This window comes from Mustela lutreola, chromosome 8 (assembly GCF_030435805.1).
Source record: "Mustela lutreola isolate mMusLut2 chromosome 8, mMusLut2.pri, whole genome shotgun sequence".
Classification (NCBI taxonomy): domain Eukaryota; kingdom Metazoa; phylum Chordata; class Mammalia; order Carnivora; family Mustelidae; genus Mustela; species Mustela lutreola.
In genome coordinates this window covers 44985736-45008430 of record NC_081297.1, presented here as the reverse complement: position 1 = coordinate 45008430, position 22695 = coordinate 44985736, and the positions used below count along the sequence as shown (strand labels likewise).

Here is a 22695-nt window from a genome sequence, read left to right as displayed (position 1 = left end):
GAATCCCTAGAGCTAATGGGTAGGTTACAGTCTGACGCTCGTGGGCTTGACCTGGCTGACCACAAGGTAGAACCAGCAAGATCAGAGTGGCTGCCAGCAATCTAAGAGTTTGGCTAAAAACACCAAATCTTTCTGGCACACAAAGTGAGATCATAAGGCGGTGAGGCTAAAATTTTTAAATCACGCTTTTTAAAATATCAATTCAACACACCAATGACCACCTCTCTTAGAATGATAGGTACAAATAGATGGGCAACCTGACCCCAAAGGAGTATGTTGTATTTTAATCCATTGTCCACCAGATGGCACAAAGGTTCTCCACCTAATGGGCATTTGGGTCTAAGGCCCATCACCGGAGGAGTCTAAAAATCTTCATGACCTGTAGCCAGCTAAGGTGACCAAGTGCCCCGAAAAAACGAGTACCCTAACGAAGCTAGTAAAAACAAAAGCAAAATATATGCAGTGAGAGAATCTTCTCAATAAATGGTGCGGGGACAACTGGATATCCACACACAGAAGACTGAAGTTGGAACCTCACACTATATATAAAAGTTAACTCGAAAGAACTCATAGGAAGTGGAAGACTCTTAGAAGAATCAGAAAACTCTTAGATGACACAGAAGCAAGTCTTTATAACCTTGGGAAGTAATGATTTCTTAGATATGATACTGAAAGTGCAAGAGACAAAAAGAAAAAATAAATTAAAACTCTATGTTGAAAATGGTACCATCAAGAAAGTAAAAAGACCACCCACAGAATTGAAGAAAATATTTACAAATAATATATATATATATTTTTATTTGACACAGAGAGAGACAGCGAGAGAAGGAACACAAGCAGGGGAGTGGGAAGGGAGGAAGCAGACTTCCTGCAGAGCAAAGAACCCGATGCCAGGCTCGATCCCAGGACCCTGGGATCATGACCCAAGCCGAAGGCAGACACTTAACGACTGAGCCACCCAAATAATATTTCTGATAAGGAGCCTGGGTCTAGACTATATAAAGAACTCTTACAGTTTAACAATGAAAAGACAATAACCCAATCTAAAAATGGGTTTTCTCCATTTCTCCATGCCTCCAAAGAGAACATACAAAGAGCCAATAAGCACATTTTAAGGCTCCATATCATTAGTCATCAGGGAAATGCAAATCAAGATCACAGTCAGATACCACTTTGTACCCACTAAAATAGCGACAGTCAAAGACAGACAATAAAGTAAGTGTTGACAATGATGTATAGAAACAAGGCCAAGGACATGGCTGGTGGGATGTGTACAATGGTTCAGGGACATTGGAAAACAGTCTGGCAGCTCCTTAACATGTTACGAGATGACCCAGGAACTCTGTTCCAATGACCTGAGGTATATTAGGTAGGCTTTGGGGTACCTATACTTAGATATACCAGCCAAGAGAAATGAAAGCACGTCCGCAGAGAAGCTTGTACACGAATGCTCAGAGCAGCACTATCAGCAGTAGCCAAAGGGTGAAAACAACCCCAGTGTCCGTCAACTGATGAATGGATAAACAACATGTGGTGTAGCCACAACGGGGAAAATCACACTCAACAATAAGAAGACCAGAAGTACTGACAGAGGCAACAACATGGACGAACCTCTTCCTAAGTCAAGAAACTGGACACCAACGACCACGTGGCATATGGTTTCATTTGATACAAGGTCTCAAAATCATTTGTGCACTTTAACTGGGTGTATATTTATAGTCAGTGAATTCGATCTCAGTAAAGCTGTTCAAAACCTAGAACAGAAACACAGGACAAAAGAAGTCTTATGTAAATTATCTGTAAATCTAGGATTTTTTAAATATTAAATCCTAAGATTATAGTATCAGGGGAAAAAAGACAGATAAGAAAGAAACTAACCTACTCAGTACTACTGAAACCTGGACGATGAGTGAGGTATGAAAAGGGAAATGTCTGTGTGGAAATAAGGTAAGATAAAACTTAGAGCAAGAGCTACCTTGTGTGTCTAGGGCCACCCAAGGCAGGAAGTGGCCTAACCAGACAGTCACCTATCTCATTTGTTGCCAGGTGTATCCCTTTAGTAGCGATGAATTAATTATATGATCACACAATGATATTTACCATAAATATCATTTTACAAACTGCACTCACTCGGATTTCAAAGTCATCACGCCTCTTTTCTAATTGTAAACTTCCCACACACTTATCTGATAGGATTGTGGTGATCAGCTGATTCTGGTTCATTAGAAATTAGTAAATTAATCGCCAGGTTTAGATTCATCACTTGTGATATTGGTTAGTATGAACCAATCCTTGTGAGACTTATGAACTTTGGCTGCTTTTAGCAAACCTCTTCTCAGCCTACAAAGTTCATGACCAATGACTCTCAACCTGGGGACATTCCCAAAACAGGATTCCTAAGAGGTTAATCTACCGTATACTTCAGGCAGCGGTGGGGAGAATAACGTTCCCTAGCCTCTCCCACCTCGCCTGACAATCACTGCTAGATTAAGCCAGTCACGGATATGGAGTGCATGGTCTTGGGTAGGGTGGCATGTCCTGGACTGAGAGACAGACTTCCACCAAGATCCTACTGGCCTCTGAGGCCCAGACTGAGCAGCAACCTAGCCTTCCTCAGTGTACCTCATCTCAGGTCTAATGTCCATACTCTCAGATCCTCACTTTCTATTATCTGACCTCACTTTACAGATGAAATAGTGGGACCCACAGAGTTTAAGAATCTTACCTAAAATCACCCAGCTAATTAATGGCAGAGTCAGAATGGGAACCAGAGTCTTCCGGTTCCCAGCCCAACCTTTCCTTCATCCTGTAGTGCTGCCTTTTTTTCCCAGGCGATTTGAATGCTCAGTTTGTGTTTGTGGAAATTCCGTTACCCCCTGCTGAGCAACCTCCTTCTCGAGGCAGAGACAGTGCTTCAGAACCTCACAGTATTCTCACAGGCTATTTAATACCCGCATTTACACAGCAGGTCCCCAGGTTTTTTTTTAAAGATTTTATTTTATTTATTTATTTGACAGACAGAGATCACAAGTAGGCAGAGAGGCAGGCAGAGAGAGAGAGAGGAGGAAGCAGGCTCCCTGCTGAGCTGAGAGCCCGATGCGGGGCTCGATCCCAGGACCCTGGGATCATGACCTGAGCCGAAGGCAGAAGCTTTAACCCACTGAGCCACCCAGGTGCCCCCCTAGATTTTTTTTAATTTAAAAAAAATTTCTATAAAATTTTATATCTGTATATTCATTAACTATCTCTGCAAGAGTACATTAGACGTTAGTGACAGTCTCTGGGGGTGCCTGGGTGGCTCAGTCAGTTAAGCGTCTGGCTCCTGATTTCCACATAGGTCATAATCTCAGGGTCATGGGATCGAGCCCCACATCGGGCTCTGCACTGGGCATGGAGCCTGGAGCCTGCTTAAGATTCTCTCTGTCTCTCCTCCTCTTCCCTAAACTCCTTCCCTCAAAAAAAGAAAAAAAAAAGTCTGCAGCACGTGGGTGGGTTCTGGGATGGAGTCCCTCACTGGGTTCTGTGCTCAGTGGGAAGCCTGCTTCTCTCTCTGCCTGCCATTCCCCCTGCTTGTGCTCTCTCTCTCTCTCTAGCTCACTTGCTCTCTCTCTCTCTGACAAATAAATAAATAAAACCTTGGAGGGGGGTGGGGGGGGGGAGTTAGTGAGTCTCCAGTAAAGAACTAAGCCAAGGAGAGGAAGAGAGACTTTTCATAAAATATCTTTTGAGTATTATTGGAATCCTTACCATATGCTTTTATTGCCCATAAAAAAAACATAACTTTTAAAAATCTGTGCCATAAAAAGGCCCACAGAATCCCAACACATATACCGTAAACATATCACACGTAGCACGCTCATTAAAAAGAATAAAAATTACCAAATATCTGAGCCACCTTTATTTTTTTCCAGTGTTAGAAAGGATTGTTTACTTCACACCTTCCACCTGACAACTTTACAGAGAATGTGTGCAGAATGCTAGATGGTTCTCTGCTTACAGGTATCCCAACCTGTGGAGAACGGTGAGACCTATAATTGCTAAGAAGTTTGTTGCCATTTTCCTGCAAGGCTATGAAAAACTAGATTGGCTTAAAATGTCCCTCAGTCTCTTTTTAAAGATTTTATTTATTTTTAGAGAGAGAGTGCAGTAGGGGAAGAGGCAGAGAGAGAATCTCAAGCAGACTCCCCACTGAGCATGGAGCCTGACACGGGGCTCAATCTCGCAACCCTGAGATCATGACCTGAAATGAAATCAAGAGTTGGATGCTCAACCAACTGAGCCACCCAAGTGCCCCTCCCTCAGTCTCTTTAAAGGAAGCCAGGAGGAGGGAGGCTACAGCTGCTATGTTACCCTCGGCAGTGGTTTCAAGGAAGTCTATCTATAAAAGCACTATGGCCAGGCTCCCTGGGACAGGTCACCCATGCCAGGGTCTACAGCCTTTGGAGCCCAAGCACCCTGGGGATCCCTAAGAGGATTTCATCACACACCAAGATGCAGGCGCCAGGGTGGTGGGGACTCCTGGCCCTCCAGGCATGAAGAGTGGGCTTTGCACACCGGACTGCGCAGGCATTTCTGTAGGGGCTCATGGACAGGCAAGGCCTTACGTGTATGTGTCACTGGATGCAGGAAGAGCCTGGGGCAGCTAGGGCCCAGAGGGCTGGGCCCACAGGTCCCTGTCCACACTGGTCACTCCTCTGAGCCCCTCACAGAGAGGTGGGCGAGGGGGAAAAGCTGTGATTGTCATATGCCCAGCCAGGAGGCTCCAGAGGGCTCCAGACTGGCCATGGCCACTGGTACTGTTACTTAGACCTTTCAGTCAACAAAGCTAGGCAGCTGGAGCCACACCTAAGCAGCTGCTCCTCTCCACAAACACATGAGGCGGGCCAGGGACCTGAGCAGGATGATGGAGGCCATCACCAGCCACCTAGAAGCCAGAGGTGTCCTCTGGTGGCACAGACTTGCACACAGGGGAGACCTGTACTCAACACTCCCCTTCTAGGCGCAGGTGAGGAGGCTGGACCCCACCAGCTGGTGACGAGTGGCAGTGGAATGCAGTGACAGTCCCCACATTAGTACCATCATCATGGAAGACTTCGAAGGTGCCATGCAGGGGCGGCCACACATGAGCGCGAGCGCCAAAGCCTTCCCAGGGCGGGCATGGCATTCCAACCTGCCATGGCCTCACCCTACAGGGGGTGTCCCTATACCTCCCTGCCCGCCAGGCACAGACCTCTCTCCCACCTTTAAAGCAACTTATTACACTACAAGTCCCATTAGTCATTCCAACATTAGCATAAATAAGACAAAACTTTAGAGGTATGTTTAGGCACCTACAGGGCCTAGACACTTTGATCCTATGTAGACAGACTCGAGCTGTAGAACGTCCTGAATTAGGTAACATGCACATGAAACTGCAAATAAGAAAGCAAGAGATGTAGAGGTTCTAAGCTGACCAACAATGACGATCACAGCAAATAATAACATACGACTGTTCATTTATTTCTTCCTTCGTTCAAATACTTAGGGAAGGATTAGTACGTGCCCAGCCCTGTGCTAGGAACTTCTGATATAATGGTCATCATAAACAAACTTGGCTTCTGTTTTCAAGGAGCTTAGCCTAGTGGAGGAAACAAACATAAACCAAATCACTGAAAAACAGAATTAATGTGTAGCTGAAAACTGGGACCAGTGTTGTGAAGAAAATTGTGCTGTAAACACTTGAGGTCTCTAAGCAGCCCAGCAGCATGTTCAGATCTGTATTTTAGAATAAAAAGAAAAATCTTATACTTAACCGAAATTACAGTGCAGAGAGGTATGCAAGGCAGCAGGACCATTACTACATAAAACACAATGTTAACATTCTTCTAATTCTTAGGAAAGGTGCCAAGGAATTTTCAGTGATTAGAAATCCAAGGCCAGTTTTATGGCTGTGCTCCTGGAAGCACTTTGGTCTTGCCAGAGCCCAGGGCCTTGGTTTAGCAAATATAACCTCCAGACACTGCTTAGTAACATCAAAGCCTTTTCCTTGCCTGCCCCCATTCCAGGACCCTGCCAAGACTTCAGAGTCCAGACTATTAGCATCACAGTCAGTACAACCGGCCACATGTTTCAAAACAGGAGGGAGACTCCTGATTCACTCACCTGATTATCTAGTTTCAGCTGTCGAAGCTTCATGGTCTCATCTTCAAAGGCACTGTTTAAAAAAAAAAGAAGAAGAAGAAAAAAGGAGTATGTAAAGAGAAAACCCTGTTAAGATTATGTCAATTTCATCTTTTCCAAGTATCTACTCCTTTGGGCTGTTTGGAACCAACTGATTCTACGTTAGGGACAGCATCGTGTCTAGATGTTACCCACACTGACTGAAGGAGGACTTGCCATCCTTAATGCCACACTTACTCCACAGAGGACCTCAGGAGACTGAAGTACCCAAAGAGTTAAAAAAAAAAAAAAAAAAAAGGGCGCCTGGGTGGCTCAGTGGGTTAAGCCGCTGCCTTCGGCTCAGGTCATGATCTCAGGGTCCTGGGATCGAGTCCCGCATCGGGCTCTCTGCTCAGCAGGGAGCCTGCTTCCTCCTCTCTCTCTCTCTGCCTGCCTCTCTGTCTACTTGTGATCTCTCTCTGTCAAATAAATAAATAAAATCTTTAAAAAAAAAAAAAAAAAAAAAAAGGGTGCCTGGGTGGCTCAGTGGGTTAAGCCGCTGCCTTCGGCTCAGGTCATGATCTTAGGGTCCTGGGATTGAGTCCCGCATCAGGCTCTCTGCTCAGCAGGGAGCCTGCTTCCCTCTCTCTCTCTTTCTCTGGCTGCCTCTCTGTCTACTTGTGATTTCTCTCTGTCAAATTAATAAAATCTTTAAAAAAAAAAAAAACAGATGTGTGTGGCACGTGGGTGGCTCAGTCGTTAAGTCATGATCTCAGGTTGGTGAAATCAAGCCCCACGTGAAATCAAGGTTGGTGAAAGGTTGAAATCTCAGGTTGGTGAAATCAAGCTCCAAACTGGCCATGAGGCCTGCTCAAGATTCTCTCCCCACCTCTCCCAATCCCATCCCCCTCCCAAATAATTAAATAAATCTTTAAAAACAACCAAAAATAAATAAATAAAAGGATGTAGGACACAGACCCCCATGCATGCAGGAATTTTTTTTAAAACGATATGTTGAGTACTTACTATAGGCCAGACACAGTGAAGTATCTTATATGCATTATTTTATTAATTCCTCAAAACTACCCTCTGAATTGGGTACTATTATTTTTCACACTTTGAAGCTGGAGAAACAGACTTGGAGGGTCATACATAAGGTTAAACAGCAGAAAGAGACCGTAATCCAGGTCTCTTTCCAGAGTTTAAAGTCCACATAAAATTGAAATACATTTGTCTCCTTCTTTGCAGCTAGTTCTAGGAAAGAGAGAATGAGAACTACAATGGGGCTCAGAGCTGCTCCCAGATATGTCAAAGTGGCACACTGATAATTCTGAAAGAAAGTTTACTTGAAAAACAACCAGTCCAAGCACATTCTGACCCTCCTCTCTGTCCCCTTGAAAGCAGGAAATAAATTTCCCATGTGACAGGTGCCCTCCCTGCATCAGGAGGTAAAGAAACATCCTTATCACCAGGGAGAGAGAATTCGAAGCCCAGAAGTCAGTGTACACTGACACATTAGTACCCAAGACTAAGTTTCTTTGTCTTGTCAGTTCTTCACAAATTTATTGTTTCTGTTTCTAAAAGGTACATAAACCACCCGCTTTGGTTATTTCTTAGGCCCATCTATAAGAGCTCCATACCTACAAAATAAAATTTTTTTTCTCCTGTTAATCCTGTTAAATTATGTCAATTTAATTATGAGATCAGCCAGCAGAACCAAGATGGACAGGGTCAAAATCTCCCCTACCCCAACAACTATGTATAGTATCTTACTACAGCTCACTGATTCCCTTAAGATCTAGGAAAGTCATTTAATTTACTTTTCAAGTTTGCCATTAATAAAACATGATGCCAGTCACGCAAAGACACTCTAAGTATGGATGAACAGACAAGACTTAATACCACCAGGAGACAGATTTGTTTGATGGAAGAAAACAACGACGACAAAAATAGAATCAAATTACTGTCTCCAAATCCTTTTGAACTTTCCAAAAACTCTCTCAGAAGCTAGTTCTATTTTTTGAAAAATTTCTAATTTAAGATTTTATTTTGTGACTCAGCATTTTTGGAAAGAGTAAAGTATGAAACAAGGCAGAAATGTGTCTCAATTATTATTATTTGTAATAACTATGATTTGTATTACAAATTTTTACTGGGAGCTTACTGTCAGAAAAACTATAAACACTAGCTCCTTTTTAAGAAGACAGATTCCATGGCTACAGAAGGAAGCATGGCTTTTTCTGCATTTGAGGTAAAAAATACCAAAGCGTCTATCCGTGGCTTAATGGTTTACCACTCCCTTCACATATTTTTAGAAGGTGCATTTTCATAATGCGTAGCAACTTAGATACATACTATCTCCAAGGCTCCTCCTGCCTACTAACCTGTAAACAGATTTAATAACCCCTTAGACAAAAATATAGATGACATTCTGGTTCTCTGACAGTTCCCCTCTATTAATTTCCTTATAAACTATATGCTTAAAAAAAAAAAAAAGCTGGGTATTCAAAATAAATCATCTCCTTTTCCCAGTTCAAAAGACAGACAAACAGGGGTGCCTGGGTGGCTCAATCAGTTAAGCATTAGACTCTTGAGCTCAGCTTCGTCTTTTTTTTTTTTTTTTTTTAAGATTTTATTTATTCATTTGAGAGAGAGAGCATGAATGGGGGGAAGAGGAAGAGGGACAAGCAGACTCCTCGCTGAGCCAGGAGCCCAATGTGGGCCTCAATCCCAGGACCTGAAGATGATGACCTGAGCCAAAGGCAGACACTTAACCATCTGAGCCACCCAGGCACCCCTCAGCTCAGGTCTTGATCTCAGGGTCATGAGTTTGAGCCCTATATTGGGCTCTGCTCTGGGTGTGTAACCTACTTAAAAAAAATAAAAGGGAAAAATAAACAAATAAAAATGACAGATATTATATAACCATGCCTTGACTCTGTGGGCTCCTAACCTTTCTCCTAGATATGTTCCTGTTTTTCTTAGTGTTTTTAATCCTCATTCATATATTTTAAAATCCTAGCTTTACGAATATAGTGCTAGAATATTATTAGTATTCAGTGGACATCAGTATAAATTTGAAAAAATTCTACATAAAACAACTAAGATGAGGAGCCTGGGTGACTCAGTTGCTTGAACGTCTGACTCTTGGTTTGGGCTCAGGTCAAGATCTCATGCGCCGTGAGAACCTGTTAGCCTGCATCAGGGCTCTGCACTCAGTGGGGAATCTTCCTGCAGATTCTCTTTACCCCTCCCTTTGCCCCCAACCTGTACTCTCTTCCTAAAATAAATATAAAATAAAATAACCTTTTTCTTTTTAAAGAAAATGACCAGGACAAAAAATTATGAATATACATATGTATAGGAAAAAATATGAATATACAGGAATGGGTAAGGTAGAATAAAAATGCACTTATATACTAGTATTTTCAACAGTTACTGCTATGAATTTTGTTTTTCCTCTACCTCACTCTGCTCTCAATACTACATCACAATTGCAAAATCCCCTGGCATGGAAAAGAAATCATCCTGTCCCACCACCTTAGCCCACACACACACACACACACACACACACACAATGTTAAAAACCTCAATTATGGTAAATTCTGACACACAACTGAAGTCCTCAAACATTTCTCTTGAGGCCTCTAATAGTGAGGAAATCAGGTGTATCTTCAATGCCTATCTTGACACCACTTAATTCCTTTCATCAAGCCTGGGCAAGCTGAACAGACAATTTAAATAAACAGGTTTTGTTCTGACCTGAACAAGAGAGGCACTAAAAAGATGCTACATCATTGTAACAGGTAGATACCTACTATACATCAAAGCTACACTTTCTTTGAGCTCTTCCTTTCAATTATAATTTAGCAGAAATGATATATTTTATATATTTATATTAATCTAAACTAGAATTTCTAGTCTAACCTGGAAAATGATCTTACTAAATTTCCATTTCCTCCTTTAGTACTCTCTCCTTTCTTTCAAACAAAGTTGTTGAATAGCCAGCCTAAGCGAGCCTGGTTAGTAAATCAACACAAAACAGAAAGAATCCCTACAGAGTAAAAGAAATGGAATTACTATGTTTCCTCCCATTTTTCTCATGGAAAATTTCCCACTTACTTCACACATCAGGGAAAGTCCTAAACATACATGCTAGAAAAACAGACCCAACATTCAAGTGTGGCACATAATTATGCCCAAAGAATATCATTCTCTTGAACTACTAGTCTCCATTATGTTTAGGAGCATCATATATATAATATCATGTAGCATAATATATATTTAACATATATATAATGCAAGGCTCACCACAGTAAGGATAGTCACCATAAAACATTATTACAATATTACTGGCTATATTCCCTTTGCTATACTTATCATCATGCCTTATTTTATAACAGGATTTTGTATCTGTGAATGTTCTTCACCTATTCACCCTATTATTTCTTTAATTGAAAGGATTTTTGAGATAATACATGTGTTAAGAAGACAGTTGGTGCCAAACCCTTTTTGTATGATTTTTTTCTCTTGCTAGTGTTTTTCTTCATTGATTATAAAAACAATGCATACTCATTTTGTATATTTTGAAAAAATTTATAAAGAAAATGAAAGTCTCTTCATAATCCTACCATCTTGAGATACAATCCCTGCTAACAAGGAAACAAACATCTTTTTGTACTATTTTAACTTAAGATTATATCATAAGCATCTTTTATGTTTTAGGTTTTTGAAATATAATATTAAGCCGCTATATAATAGTCCATCACACGGACATTTCATAAATTTTTTTTCTTCATTTTTTTATTGTGGTAAAAACAGGTACCATAAAATGTTACATTTTAACCATTTTTAAGTTCAGTGGTATTAAGTACATTTACATTGTTGTTTGCATACAAATTTTTATAGCAGCAATATTCACAAGAGCCCAAAAGTGGAAACATCTCAAGTGTCCATCAACTAATGAACAGGTAAACAAAATCTGGTTTATCTATACAATGGGGTATTATTCAGCCATAAAAAGGAATAGCTACTGAAACATGGGAGAACCTGGAAAACATTATGCTACATGACAGAAGCCAATCAACAAAAGACCACACATATTGTATGATTCCATTTATTTTTCAAGATTTTATTTATTTGACAGAGAGAGAGAGAGAGAATGAGCAAGGGGAGGGGCAGGCAGAGGGAGGGAAATGGGTTCTGGGTCATGACCCGAGCTGAAGGCAGACACTTAGCCAGCTGAACCATCCAGGTGCCCCTATATGATTTGGTTTTTTGAAATGTCCAGAACAGGCAAATTTATAAAGGCAGAATGTGGATTAGTGATTGCTTACAGTCTTGGGGGGATGAAAGTTGGGGGATTATAGCTAAAGGGCATGGAATGTCTTTTTAAAGTGATGAAAATGTCCTAAAGTTAACTGTGGTAATGGCTGCACACTTTAGTGAATATATTAATAACCAGTGAGGTATATCTCTTTTATTTTTTTTTAAGATTTCATTTATTTGACAGAGATCACAAGTAGGCAGAGCGGCAGGCAGAGAGAAAAAGGAGGAAGCAGGCTCCCTGCCAAGGAGAGAGCCCGATGCGGGGCTCGATCCAGGACTCTGAGATCATGACCTGAGTCAAAGGCAGAGGCTTTAACCCACTGAGCCACCCAGGCGCCGAAGTGTGTCTATTTTAAAGGGATGTATCGTATGGTATATGAATTACATTTAATAAAGCTGTTATTATACAGCTTTATATATAAAAAAGTTATATATACAAAATTTTTTATATATAAAAAAGTCCATGAGTCTAAACTAATTCTAAATAAATAAATGGTATAACAAAAATCTTCATTACAGAATAATGCCAACTAATAAATATAGAATGAATAATAGAAGTAGACTATCATGACTTTATAACTACCATATTAATAATTGACTCTTGCAAGAAACATTGATGGATTCTATTACCACTGAGTGAAGCAGGGTAGTCAACACAATCTCAAGTATCTTCCCCACAGATTATATTAATTACAAAGAGGAAAAGGTAACATTACAATGAGGAAATCTGGCAGGTATCACCTTAACCAAATGAAGGGCTACAGCAACTATGAGGGGACACACTGACACACTGACACACCTGATGTGATGTACTGAAAAGAATACATACAATATAATATATGCAACATTCCTGCCAACAATGTTTGTTCTAAATCTATTCAAGAGGAAACAAACTAAGTGGAGGGAAATTCTGCAAGACAACTCTCACGATTCTTCAAAAGCATCCTTATTGAAAGAGACAATAAAAACAGCTCTAGGTTAGAGTGGAAGAGATTTAAGAGATTTCTGGCAAGAAAATATAATACAGAATCTTTGAATTACAGATCAAAACATACAGTGAAGACTACTGTGGGTGCACTGGGGATATCTGACTATGAATGGCACATCAGACCAGGATTATCAGTATATTCACGTGAAGTGTCCCACATGTGATAATAGTATTGTGGTCTTGTAGGAGAGCGAATAAGGTAGAAATAATGAGGGAACAGGAACTGGGTAGTATGGATAGGGGAGCCACAAGTCTCGGAGTATCCATGAGTCTATAATGATACAGATAAATAAAATGAATGAAAGAATGAATGAACCAAGAAGAAGGTACAGCTCTTCCTTACAGAAAAAAAAAAAAATCCAATTAAAAAAGATAAAAGGAATGATGGAAATAGAAAGTCACCAAAGTCAAACACCACAGTAATAATTACTACAGGCAAGAATCATCAATGGCTGCTAAAATTAGTGGGTGAAAATACGATGAGAAACAGGATATCTGCATAGTCTCAAAGTATCTGCCCATAAGATAATTACTGATTCCAATGGGAAACATTAGAAACTTCACAGTGGAGAAACCTGGAAGACAGGACCTTACCTAAGGGATTAAGATTAACATCACCAGTAAGAAGACAGAACAACACAATTTTCCTCCTGATATGATGTGGCAAGAAAGGCACAGAATCATGTTGGCAGTTCTTGCCAAAAATGTACCACCTCAATTTAATCAAGAGCAAAGAGCAGAGGAACCCAATCTGAGAAAACCGTCAACAAAATAAATGGCCAGTGCTCTTCAAAAGGGTGAAGATCAAAAGGGAGGAAGGGGAGTGGGAGTTACAGATTCCAGTTAGGGGATGAGTAAGTCAAAGTGATGAAAGGTCCAGCATAGGGAATGGAGTCAATGGTACTGAAACAGCCTTGTATGGCGACAGACGGGAGCTACACTGGTGGTGAGCAGAGCACAGAGTTGTTGAATCACTATATTGTATGCCTGAAACTAACGGAAGACTATGTGTCAACTCTACTTTGATTTTTTTAAAAAGCCTCAGGTTCAGGAAAGAGAAAGAAAGACTGAGACACAACGCAGGTTGAAGAAGGTTGGAGAATACTAAAGAGATGTGACAATTAAGTAGACTACAGGATTCTGGATTTGGATACCAAACTATAAAGAGACATTAGTGAGAAAACTGGCAAAACCCCAAAAAGACCGGTGGATTAGTTAATGGTACTGAATCAGTATTAACGTCCTGGTTTTGGTAAATTACTATGATTATGTAAGATATTAACAACAGGGGAAACTTGGTCAAGGAATTCTCTTACATTTTTACAACTTCTTTGTACATCTAATTTAAAAGATTGTTTAAAGTGAGATACTAAAAAATAACATTAGTAAGCAGTGACTGTAGGTGAAGGGCATAGGTTATCAATATACTTTTCTTTCTAGATTTCAGCATATTAAACTTTCTTCAAAATAAGAAGTTAGAGGGGAAAAAAACAAGGAATCAGACATTTTGTGTAATGTGCATTTCACAGCACACTTAAAAATCCACATGCCCTTTAATCTAGTGCCTAATTTGCACACACAGTATGTGTGGAATTTCTAAGGAGATGATATGGAACAATAATGAAATTTGCCCAAGACAAATGCCTAAGACACTTAGAGATTAGTTTAAAACACTGAATTGCTAGTCTAGAGCTATACACAACAAACCATGTTGCCAAATAGTTTGAAGCATTTGGTTTTGAAGATTTTATTTATTTATCGGACAGAGAGAGAGAGAGCACGCACAGGCAGGGGGAACAGCAGGCAGAGGGAGAAGAAGCAGGCTCCCTGCTGAGCAAGAAGCCCAATGCAGGCTCCATCCCAGGATTCTGGGATCATGACCTGAGTGGAAGGCAGATGCTTAACCGACTGAGCCCTGCAGGGTGCCCCAAGTTTGAAGCATTTAATAACGTATTGATGACCTACTAGAGTCTATGATTACTTTACATTTTTAACATTCTTGTCAATTTCTCTCAGCATGCCAAAAAAAAAAAAAAAAAAAAAAAAGAATAAATTTTTCTAACACAAAAATCCATTGCTGCTATCCAGTCAGGGGAGGCTTCTTGCTGCCTCCTACATGGGGCCAGATAATAAGGATGCTGTAATCAGCACTTAGCTGCAATTTGGCCAGTGATACAGGAAGCGAAACAGCCTCCTTCTGTGGAGGGAGTAAACACTGTCCCTGCCAGGAATGCAGCCTGCTAAGACTTGCATAACTGAAGGCTGTGAACAGCTCATGGCTTTTCTCATAGTAACTTGAGTGAGCACTTCCTTTACTGATTATATTATGGCTTCATAACATCACAAATGATACTTTTTAGTTTCAGGAATTAGTTAAGAAGAGAGAAAGAAAGGCTTCCCCTATTTTATTTAAATAAATGCAATAAATGCCAATGTGGATTGATAAAGGGGACAACTTGGAAGGCAATTCATTTATTTTAGTTTGAGAAATTCCTAACCGTAAATCTTTAGTCATTAGCTGCCTGTATGAAGTTACAATAAAAACAATTTATGAAACTCTGGTCCAACTCAATCAGAAATACATGTATTATGTGTGATAATGAATTATTAAAAAGGTGATATTACAGTAAAGATGGAGGGGAAAAGGTTGAGTAACTGAAGACAAGTAATTACATAAAGCAATGTCATTTTTTAATTCTTACATCTAGTCATTATTCATACTTAATCAAAGATTTGACTTAAGTATTTGATAAATACCAAGGAATAGAATTACTGGATCATATAGAAGCTCTATTTTAATTTTTTAATTTTTATTTATTTGTTTGAGAGCAAGAGTAAATAAGTTGGGGGAGGGGTAGAGGGAGAGGGAAAAGCAGACTCCCCTCTGAGCAGCAAGCCTGACATGGGGCTCGATCCCAGGGACCCTGGGATCATGACCTGAGCCAAAGGCAGACGCTTAATGACTGAGCCACCTAGGCTCTATTTTTCCCACTCCCACTTCTGCGAGAAAAACTGTAGGTTTGGTTATGTCTTTTACTTAAATATACATACCAAAAATCAATAAAATCAACAAACTGGACTTCATAAAAATAAACGCTTTAGTGAGACTACATCAAAGTAAAAAGTTTCCACACAGCAAAGGAAAAAATAAACAGAATAAAACAGAATAAATAGAACATTCCTCCCTATTGAATGGGAGGAGAAATTTGCAATCATATAGCTGATAAGGGGTTGAAATCCAAAATATAAAAAGAACTTGTATGCAAACCACCCCCCTAAGAATCTGATTTGAAAACAGGCAGAAGGGCGCTTGGGTGGCTCAGTGGGTTAAGCCGCTGCCTTCGGCTCAGGTCATGATCTCAGGGTCCTAGGATCGAGTCCCGAATCAGGCTCTCTGCTCAGCAGGGAGCCTGCTTCCCTCTCTCTCTCTCTGCCTGCCTCTCCATCTACTTGTGATTTCTCTCTGTCAAATAAATAAATAAAATCTTTAAAAAAAAAAAAAAAAAGAAAGAAAAGAAAACAGGCAGAAGATCTGAATAGACATTTTTCCAAAGACAGACAGATGGCCAACAGGTACATGAAAAAGTGCTCAATATCACTGATCATGAGAAAAATGCAATTCATCACCACAGTGAGATACTGCCTCACATTTGTCAGAACAGTTAGTATCAAAAAGACAAAAGGGGCGTCTGGGTTGCTCAGCTGGTTAAGCGTCTGCCTTCAGCTCATATTAAAACCACAGTGAAATGTCAATACATAACCACCGGAAAGGCTAGAAATTAAAGATTGACCACCAGTGTTGGTGAGGATGTAGAACAACGTGAACTCACGTGGCATCAACCGGCAGGTGTGTGCAAAATGTGCAACCTCTTTCAGCTACTTTTGAAAAACTGTCAAATATATACCCACTATTTGATCCAAGCACTCCACTCCAAAATTCACCTGAGACATGAAAGCATATGTACACACACACACACAAAAAAAAAAAAGGAAAGAAAAGAAAAAATGTATCTATGGATGTTCAAAGCAGCTTTATTTTTAAATATTTTAAGCAGTTTTATTTTTATTAGCCAAAATGTGAAAGTGACCCAAATGTCCATCATTGGATGAACAGATAAATTTTATGAGAAATACTATCTGGCCCTAAACAGGAGAAAACTACTGATACACATGACAAAAATGGATGAATACCAACACCATTCTGCTAAGGACAAGAAAGAGAACACACTGTAGGATGACACTTACGTAAAATTCTAGAAGACACAAACTGATCAACAGTGACAAAAAGCAGGGGGTATCTGACAGTGAGAAGGAAGGACGGATTATAAAGTGGCAAAAGGAAAATCTGGGGGATCATTATCTTGACTGTAATGATGGTATCACAGGGGTATACGTATGTCAAAACTCATCAACATGTACCATTTAAAATTTTATTTGTTTATTTGACAGATAGAGATCACAAGTAGGCAGAGAGGCAGGCAGGGGTGGGATGGGGGTAGGGGGCGGAGCAGGCTCCCTGCTGAGCAGAGAAAGTGATGTGGGGCTTGATCCCAGGACCCTGGGATCATGACCTGAGCCAAAGACAGAGGCTTTAACCCACTGAGCGACCCAGGCGCCCCATACATGTACACTTTAAATGTGCGGTTTGATGTATGTCAATTACACCTCAATAAAAGTGTTTTTTAAATCCACCTACAAAGGGAGTTAAACAATTAATTCAGTCCAGTTCCGACTACAGCATGAGTGTCAACATAATGTTACACCAACGCAAACTATATATATTAAACTTTTACAAACTATAATGATGAAAAGTCTCCAACATATTCAATGTTAAATCTAACTGCAATGTGCTCCCACACACATTCTTCAGGCCTTTTATAAATATTTGGAAATAAAGATCTAAGATCAGGCTTGCCTCAAAAATATGCACAATAAACAAGCATGCAAGTTGGATGGGCCCCTGCAGGCCCCGTTGGAAGAGCATGTGACTCTTGATCTTTGGGTCGTGAGTTCAAGCCCCATATTGGGTTGTAGAGATTACTTAAATAAATAAACTTTAAATTTTTTTTTTAAAAAGCATGTAAGTTGGAGAATAAAACATATCATATGAATTAGATTTTAGCTACTCTGTTACTCCTCTCTCAAGAGGGCCCAAGGGCCACACAGAGGCCTTTTCTCATTCTCCTCTCCAACCATACTCATAAAAATACACGTGCTTCCTCTCCCTTCCTATCACAGAAGACGTTCCTCCCCATAAAGTAAACTCTGATACTGGAGAACTGATTCTGGCCCATTTCCCTAGAATTACAACGAATACTGCTCCTCCCTCTCCAGCTTCTCCATCTCTAGTAGCTTCTTTCCTCGGCTCACAATTACTCTTTAAAAAGCTGCCTTCCCAGACCTTATCTATCTCTACTTCCCATCATCATCAAATAACTTCAGGATAACCAACACTTCCTGTCACTATTCCAACTATAATTCACTTCTCAACTCATTGCAGTTTGGCTCTATTCCCTCATTCCCCTGAAACTTTTCCTCCCATTGCCAAAAATAATAGCTTGTTTTCACCTTTCATTCCTGCTTGACTTGCTTGAAGTATTTAACAAAAATAACCACCAGTTCCTTACTGAAATTTTCTCCTCTCTTGTTTTCTTGAAATCCCCATTGTTCTACTCTTACCTAACTGTTCCTTTCACTAAATTCAGTCAGCAACTCTTAAGCGTGCCCTACATACCAGGCACTGAGGTAGGCACTAAGGATACAGGAATGAACAAGGAATTAGCCCCAGCCATCACGATACTTATACCCCTTTACTTTCCGACCTCTTCTGTTGACCATTATTCCATTTGGGATTACATGCTGATCTACAGGCCATACCCTATGTCAACTATCTATCACCATGACTGAGAACCCCAAATCTTTATCTTTGGCAGCACACTAAATTTAGCCCTAATATCTAGTTGACCCCAAACAAAGCATGCATATGCATGGGGCTGACTCCAACCGATCCTGGTAAGACTAAGAACCAAACTGAGATCTCAGGGCTGCCTTCCAGCCCAATCTGCAGTTCAAATAAGTAATCTACACCAACTGAAAAAAATGAACAGTCTTCATGGAAAAATAACAGAATCTAGAGTCTTTACAATGTGCTGTGCATAATGTTCAGAACACAATAAAAAATTATTCTGGGGTGCCTGGGTGGCTCAGTCGGTTAGGCATCTGCCTTTGGCTCAGATCATGATCCTGGGGTCATGGGATCAAGCCCCACATTAAGCTCCCTGCTCAGTCGGAAGCCTGCTTCTCCCTCTCCCACTGCTTGTTCTCTCTCTCTCTGTCAAATACACAAAATCTTTTAAAAATATATTTTAAAAATGATTCTAAAGAAATTTGTTTTTTCCAAAGAAAAAGGAAAAACATGATATATCAGTAGAAATTATCCAAATTGAAGAACAGGGAGGAAAACTATTTTTTAAAACATGAAGAGAGAGGAACCATTTTCTGGATAAAAAAAAGTTTTAAGTATATCCCTGCCTTAGTAAGAGGGCCTAGTCCATGCTTCCCTTCTTGACTTAGGAATCTTGTGATGAGCATTACTTATTACACTGAGCTCTCACTTTGGCTGTGTTCCACAGCCTATAAAAGTGCTATAGAATAATGCTCTTTAAATAAAACATATATATTGATTAAATAAATAAATATCTTGGTACAGGTTCACAGTAAATTTGTGATAAATGAAACATCTCTTTTAAAATGTCACTGTAGGGGCACCTGGGTGGCTCAGTGGGTTAAGCCTCTGTCTTCAGCTCAGGTCATGGTCCCAGGGTCCTGGGATCGAGCCCCACATGGGGCTCTCTGCTCATCGGGGAGCCTGCTTCTCCCTCTCTCTCTGCCTGTCTCTCTGCCTACTTGTGATCTCTCTCTATGGCAAATAAATAAATAAATAATCTTTAAAAAAATAAATAAATAAAATAAAATGTCACTGTAAAAAGAATCCTCTCTATGGGAATAAATGACCTAACATTGAATGAACAGCCCCTGAAATCTAAAAAACAAAACCTAAAACAGAACCACACACCTTTTCTATGCAAAAGTCCTCAATTTCTCCATAATAATTTCCTCTGTTCTACTTCAACAGTGCTCTGAACATTTTTAAATATACTTACCCTGAATATCCTGATAGTATGTTTATGTCAGTTTCCTATCCCCCATTAGAGCAGTCATTCAAAAACTGGCAAAGAGTAAGAACTTTATGATTCAATGTGATTTAGCACACAAACACACACATAATACAAACACACATAATACATACATAATACAAATGTATTTATAGGTGATCTCTTAAAGTATTTTAAAAAAAAACTTTTCAGTGGGTGCCTGGGTGGCTCAGTGGGTTAAACCACCGCCTTCGGTTCAAGTCATGATCTCCGGGTGTTGGGATCAAGGCCCGCATCAGGCTCTCTGCTCAGTGGGGACCCTGCTTCCCCCTCTCTCTCTGCCTGCCTGTCTGCCTACTTGTGATCTCTCTCTCTGTGTCAAATAAATAAAATCTTAAAAAGAAAACTTTACAGAAAAAGTCCCAATGTACTACAGACTCTCACATCACAATCAATTTCTAATTCTTATCAGTACCTTCATCTACTTTTTTCTTTTCCTCAAACTGAGTTTGTCTGTACTAATTTTTTAAATCATCATACAGTAAAATTGACTTTTTAAAGTGCATTATAAATTCAGCACATGCACAGATTTGCCAGTGATCACTCTGAAAACTCATTTTGGGTTTTTTTTTTCAATTATTTTTTCTATGTATATGTCCACTTTTATTGACAAAATTCATATACACATCATATCTTTATGGTTAAAGTGTCCTACCCCACTGATAAGATGGATTTGTTCCCTCTTCTGAATGCAGAACTTCTTTGTGTCACTACAGAACAGCAATGAATTCTTCAAAGTGGAATTTTCAAGTCAAAAGTTATAAACTATACTATTTTGAGCCCTTACCTATAATTCTTCTAAATTGTTTTTCCCCAAAATAGAACTTTATAAACTTACATTGCTACCAGCAAGTTAAAAACCTATTTCTCTATGCTCTGGCCAATTTGGTATGTTATCTCTGTTAGGTTAATGATATATTAAAGTAATTTAAGGGGTGCCTGGGCGGCACAGTCGGTTAAGTGCCGACTCTTCACTTCCGCTCAGGTTCTGATCTCACCATCCCGATCTCAAGGGAGATCTAGCCCGGGTTGTACTCCGCGCTGGGTATGGAGTCTGCTAGAATTCACTCTCCTTCTCCCTCTGCCCCTCTTGCTTGTGCTCACTCCCCTTCTCTCTTTCCAAAATAAAATAAGTAAATCTTTTTTTAAAAAGTAACTTAAAGTTGTTTACTTGCATGTTTTTAATTACTAATGGAAATGAATCTTTTACCACATAACGAACGACTATTCCATCTGATATACATAATTGATCCACAACTGGGAAACATCTGTAATTCAAATAAAAGTCATACAAGCTAAGTTGTACAAGAAAGATACAAAAGAAGTTCAATTGACTACCCTCTACTGTCTACATAATCAAAGTTCACAGAATCTAAAGCACGAGGATCCTCACTCAGATTTTTAAAGTGTATTTTTTTCTATTAGGAAAGTAACTTACTCCCATCGTAGGATAATTAAAAAATAGGGGCACCTGGGTGGCTCAGTGGGTTAAAGCCTCTGCCTTCGGCTCAGGTCATGATCTCAGGATCCTGGGATCGAGCCCCGCATCGGGCTCCCTGCTCAGCAGGGAGCCTGCTTCCTCCTCTCTCTCTCTGCCTGTCTCTCTGCCTCCTTGTGATCTCTGTCAAATAAATAAATAAAATCTTAAAAAAAAATAAAAAAAACATAAATTAAACTACATAATAATAATGCATTATTTTTTCCAAGTCATATATCGTAAACTTTTTTTTTTTAAGATTTTATTTATTTATTTGACAGAAAGAGATCACGAGTAGGCAGAGAGGCAGGCAAAGAGAAAGGAGGAAGCAGGCTCCCCGCTGACCGGAGAGCCCAACGTGGGGCTCCATCTCAGGACCCTGAGATCATGACCTGAGCCGAAGGCAGAGGTTTTAACCCACTGAGCCACCCAGGTGCCCCTTCCTTTGTTTTTATAAGCACAATTTTTAGTGGCTGCATAATATGTTATCTATACCAATTTATTCCCCTATTGTTGGATATTTATGCTGTTGCATATTCATTTATTTTTTTATTTCATAGTATTTGATTTAGGGGTTCCATTTTCACTCCTCAGTAGATTTTATGAATTTTTCAGATGCTTCTTCACTCATTAATTCATCCAGTTCTGAAGGATTACTAAGTTTATCTTGATCAGCCAACCATGTTCATAACATGATTTGTTGGCAAGTCCTGGATTTTCTGGAAGGCTTTATCAATTTCAGTTATTTCTCCTGATAAAGAACAGAGCTCACTAGCAGCTTTCATACTTTTTAAAGCACCAAACTCACATTATTTGCTCAATTCTGTCCCAACTTTAGACAGACTACAGTAAACTACATCACAACATCTCCCAAAGGTTCCTGTGTAAAATTTCTGATGTCCATAGTTCCAAAACCATTTTCTCTTGTTATCCATTCACGTCTGTGTATGAATTTATGCACGTGGAGCAGAGAGGGCACAGGCAGCTTGCCGATGGTCAGACCGGGCCTGCCGTCCACCCCTGCCGTCCACCCCGCCCTCCAAGGCCAGAGCCGGCAGGGTGCACCAGGGCACCGTGGCTGTACACCACAGCTCTCACGCTCTGCACCCCTCATAGTTGTTGCTAATTTAATAACAATAAGATTTATATCCAGAAGAAATTAGCACATATACCTACAAAAAGTTGTACAAGAATGTTCTTAAAGCTAAAAACTCGAATCACATGTCTACGAACAGAAGAACAAAAAAACAAACTGTGGTATATTCATTCAGTGGAGTATTATTCAGCAATAAAAAGAACTGGTAACAAACACAACGATATGGTTAAATCTCAAAAACATTATGCTGATTGAAAACAGCCTTACAGGGGCACCTGGGTGGCTCAGTGGGTTAAGCCGCTACCTTCGGCTCAGGTCATGATCTCAGAGTCCTGGGATGGAGCCCCGAATCAGGCTCTCTGCTCAGCAGGGAGCCTGCTTCCTCCTCTCTCTCTGCCTGCCTCTCTGCCTGCTTGTCATCTCTCTCTGTCAAATAAATGAATAAAATCTTAAA

At 40.0% G+C, this 22695-nt stretch overlaps 1 protein-coding gene across 9 annotated transcripts in view; it reads right to left on the bottom strand.

Annotated features, from left to right (window-relative positions):
• TULP3 (TUB like protein 3) overlaps positions 1-22695 on the bottom strand; it is a 65807-nt gene that overhangs the window by 24143 nt on the left and 18969 nt on the right. For 7 of the 9 annotated variants that reach the window (XR_009356586.1, XR_009356587.1, XM_059184516.1 and 4 more), the window contains one exon: positions 6142-6193. Coding sequence is in view for 5 of the 9 variants with exons in the window: in XM_059184516.1 (XP_059040499.1) it covers positions 6142-6193 (52 nt within the window). In the remaining 4 variants the exon portion in view is untranslated. Of the gene's footprint in view, positions 1-1611; positions 1755-6141; positions 6194-22695 lie in introns of all 9 variants that reach the window. The other 2 variants (XM_059184523.1, XM_059184522.1) reach the window with 1 other exon arrangement.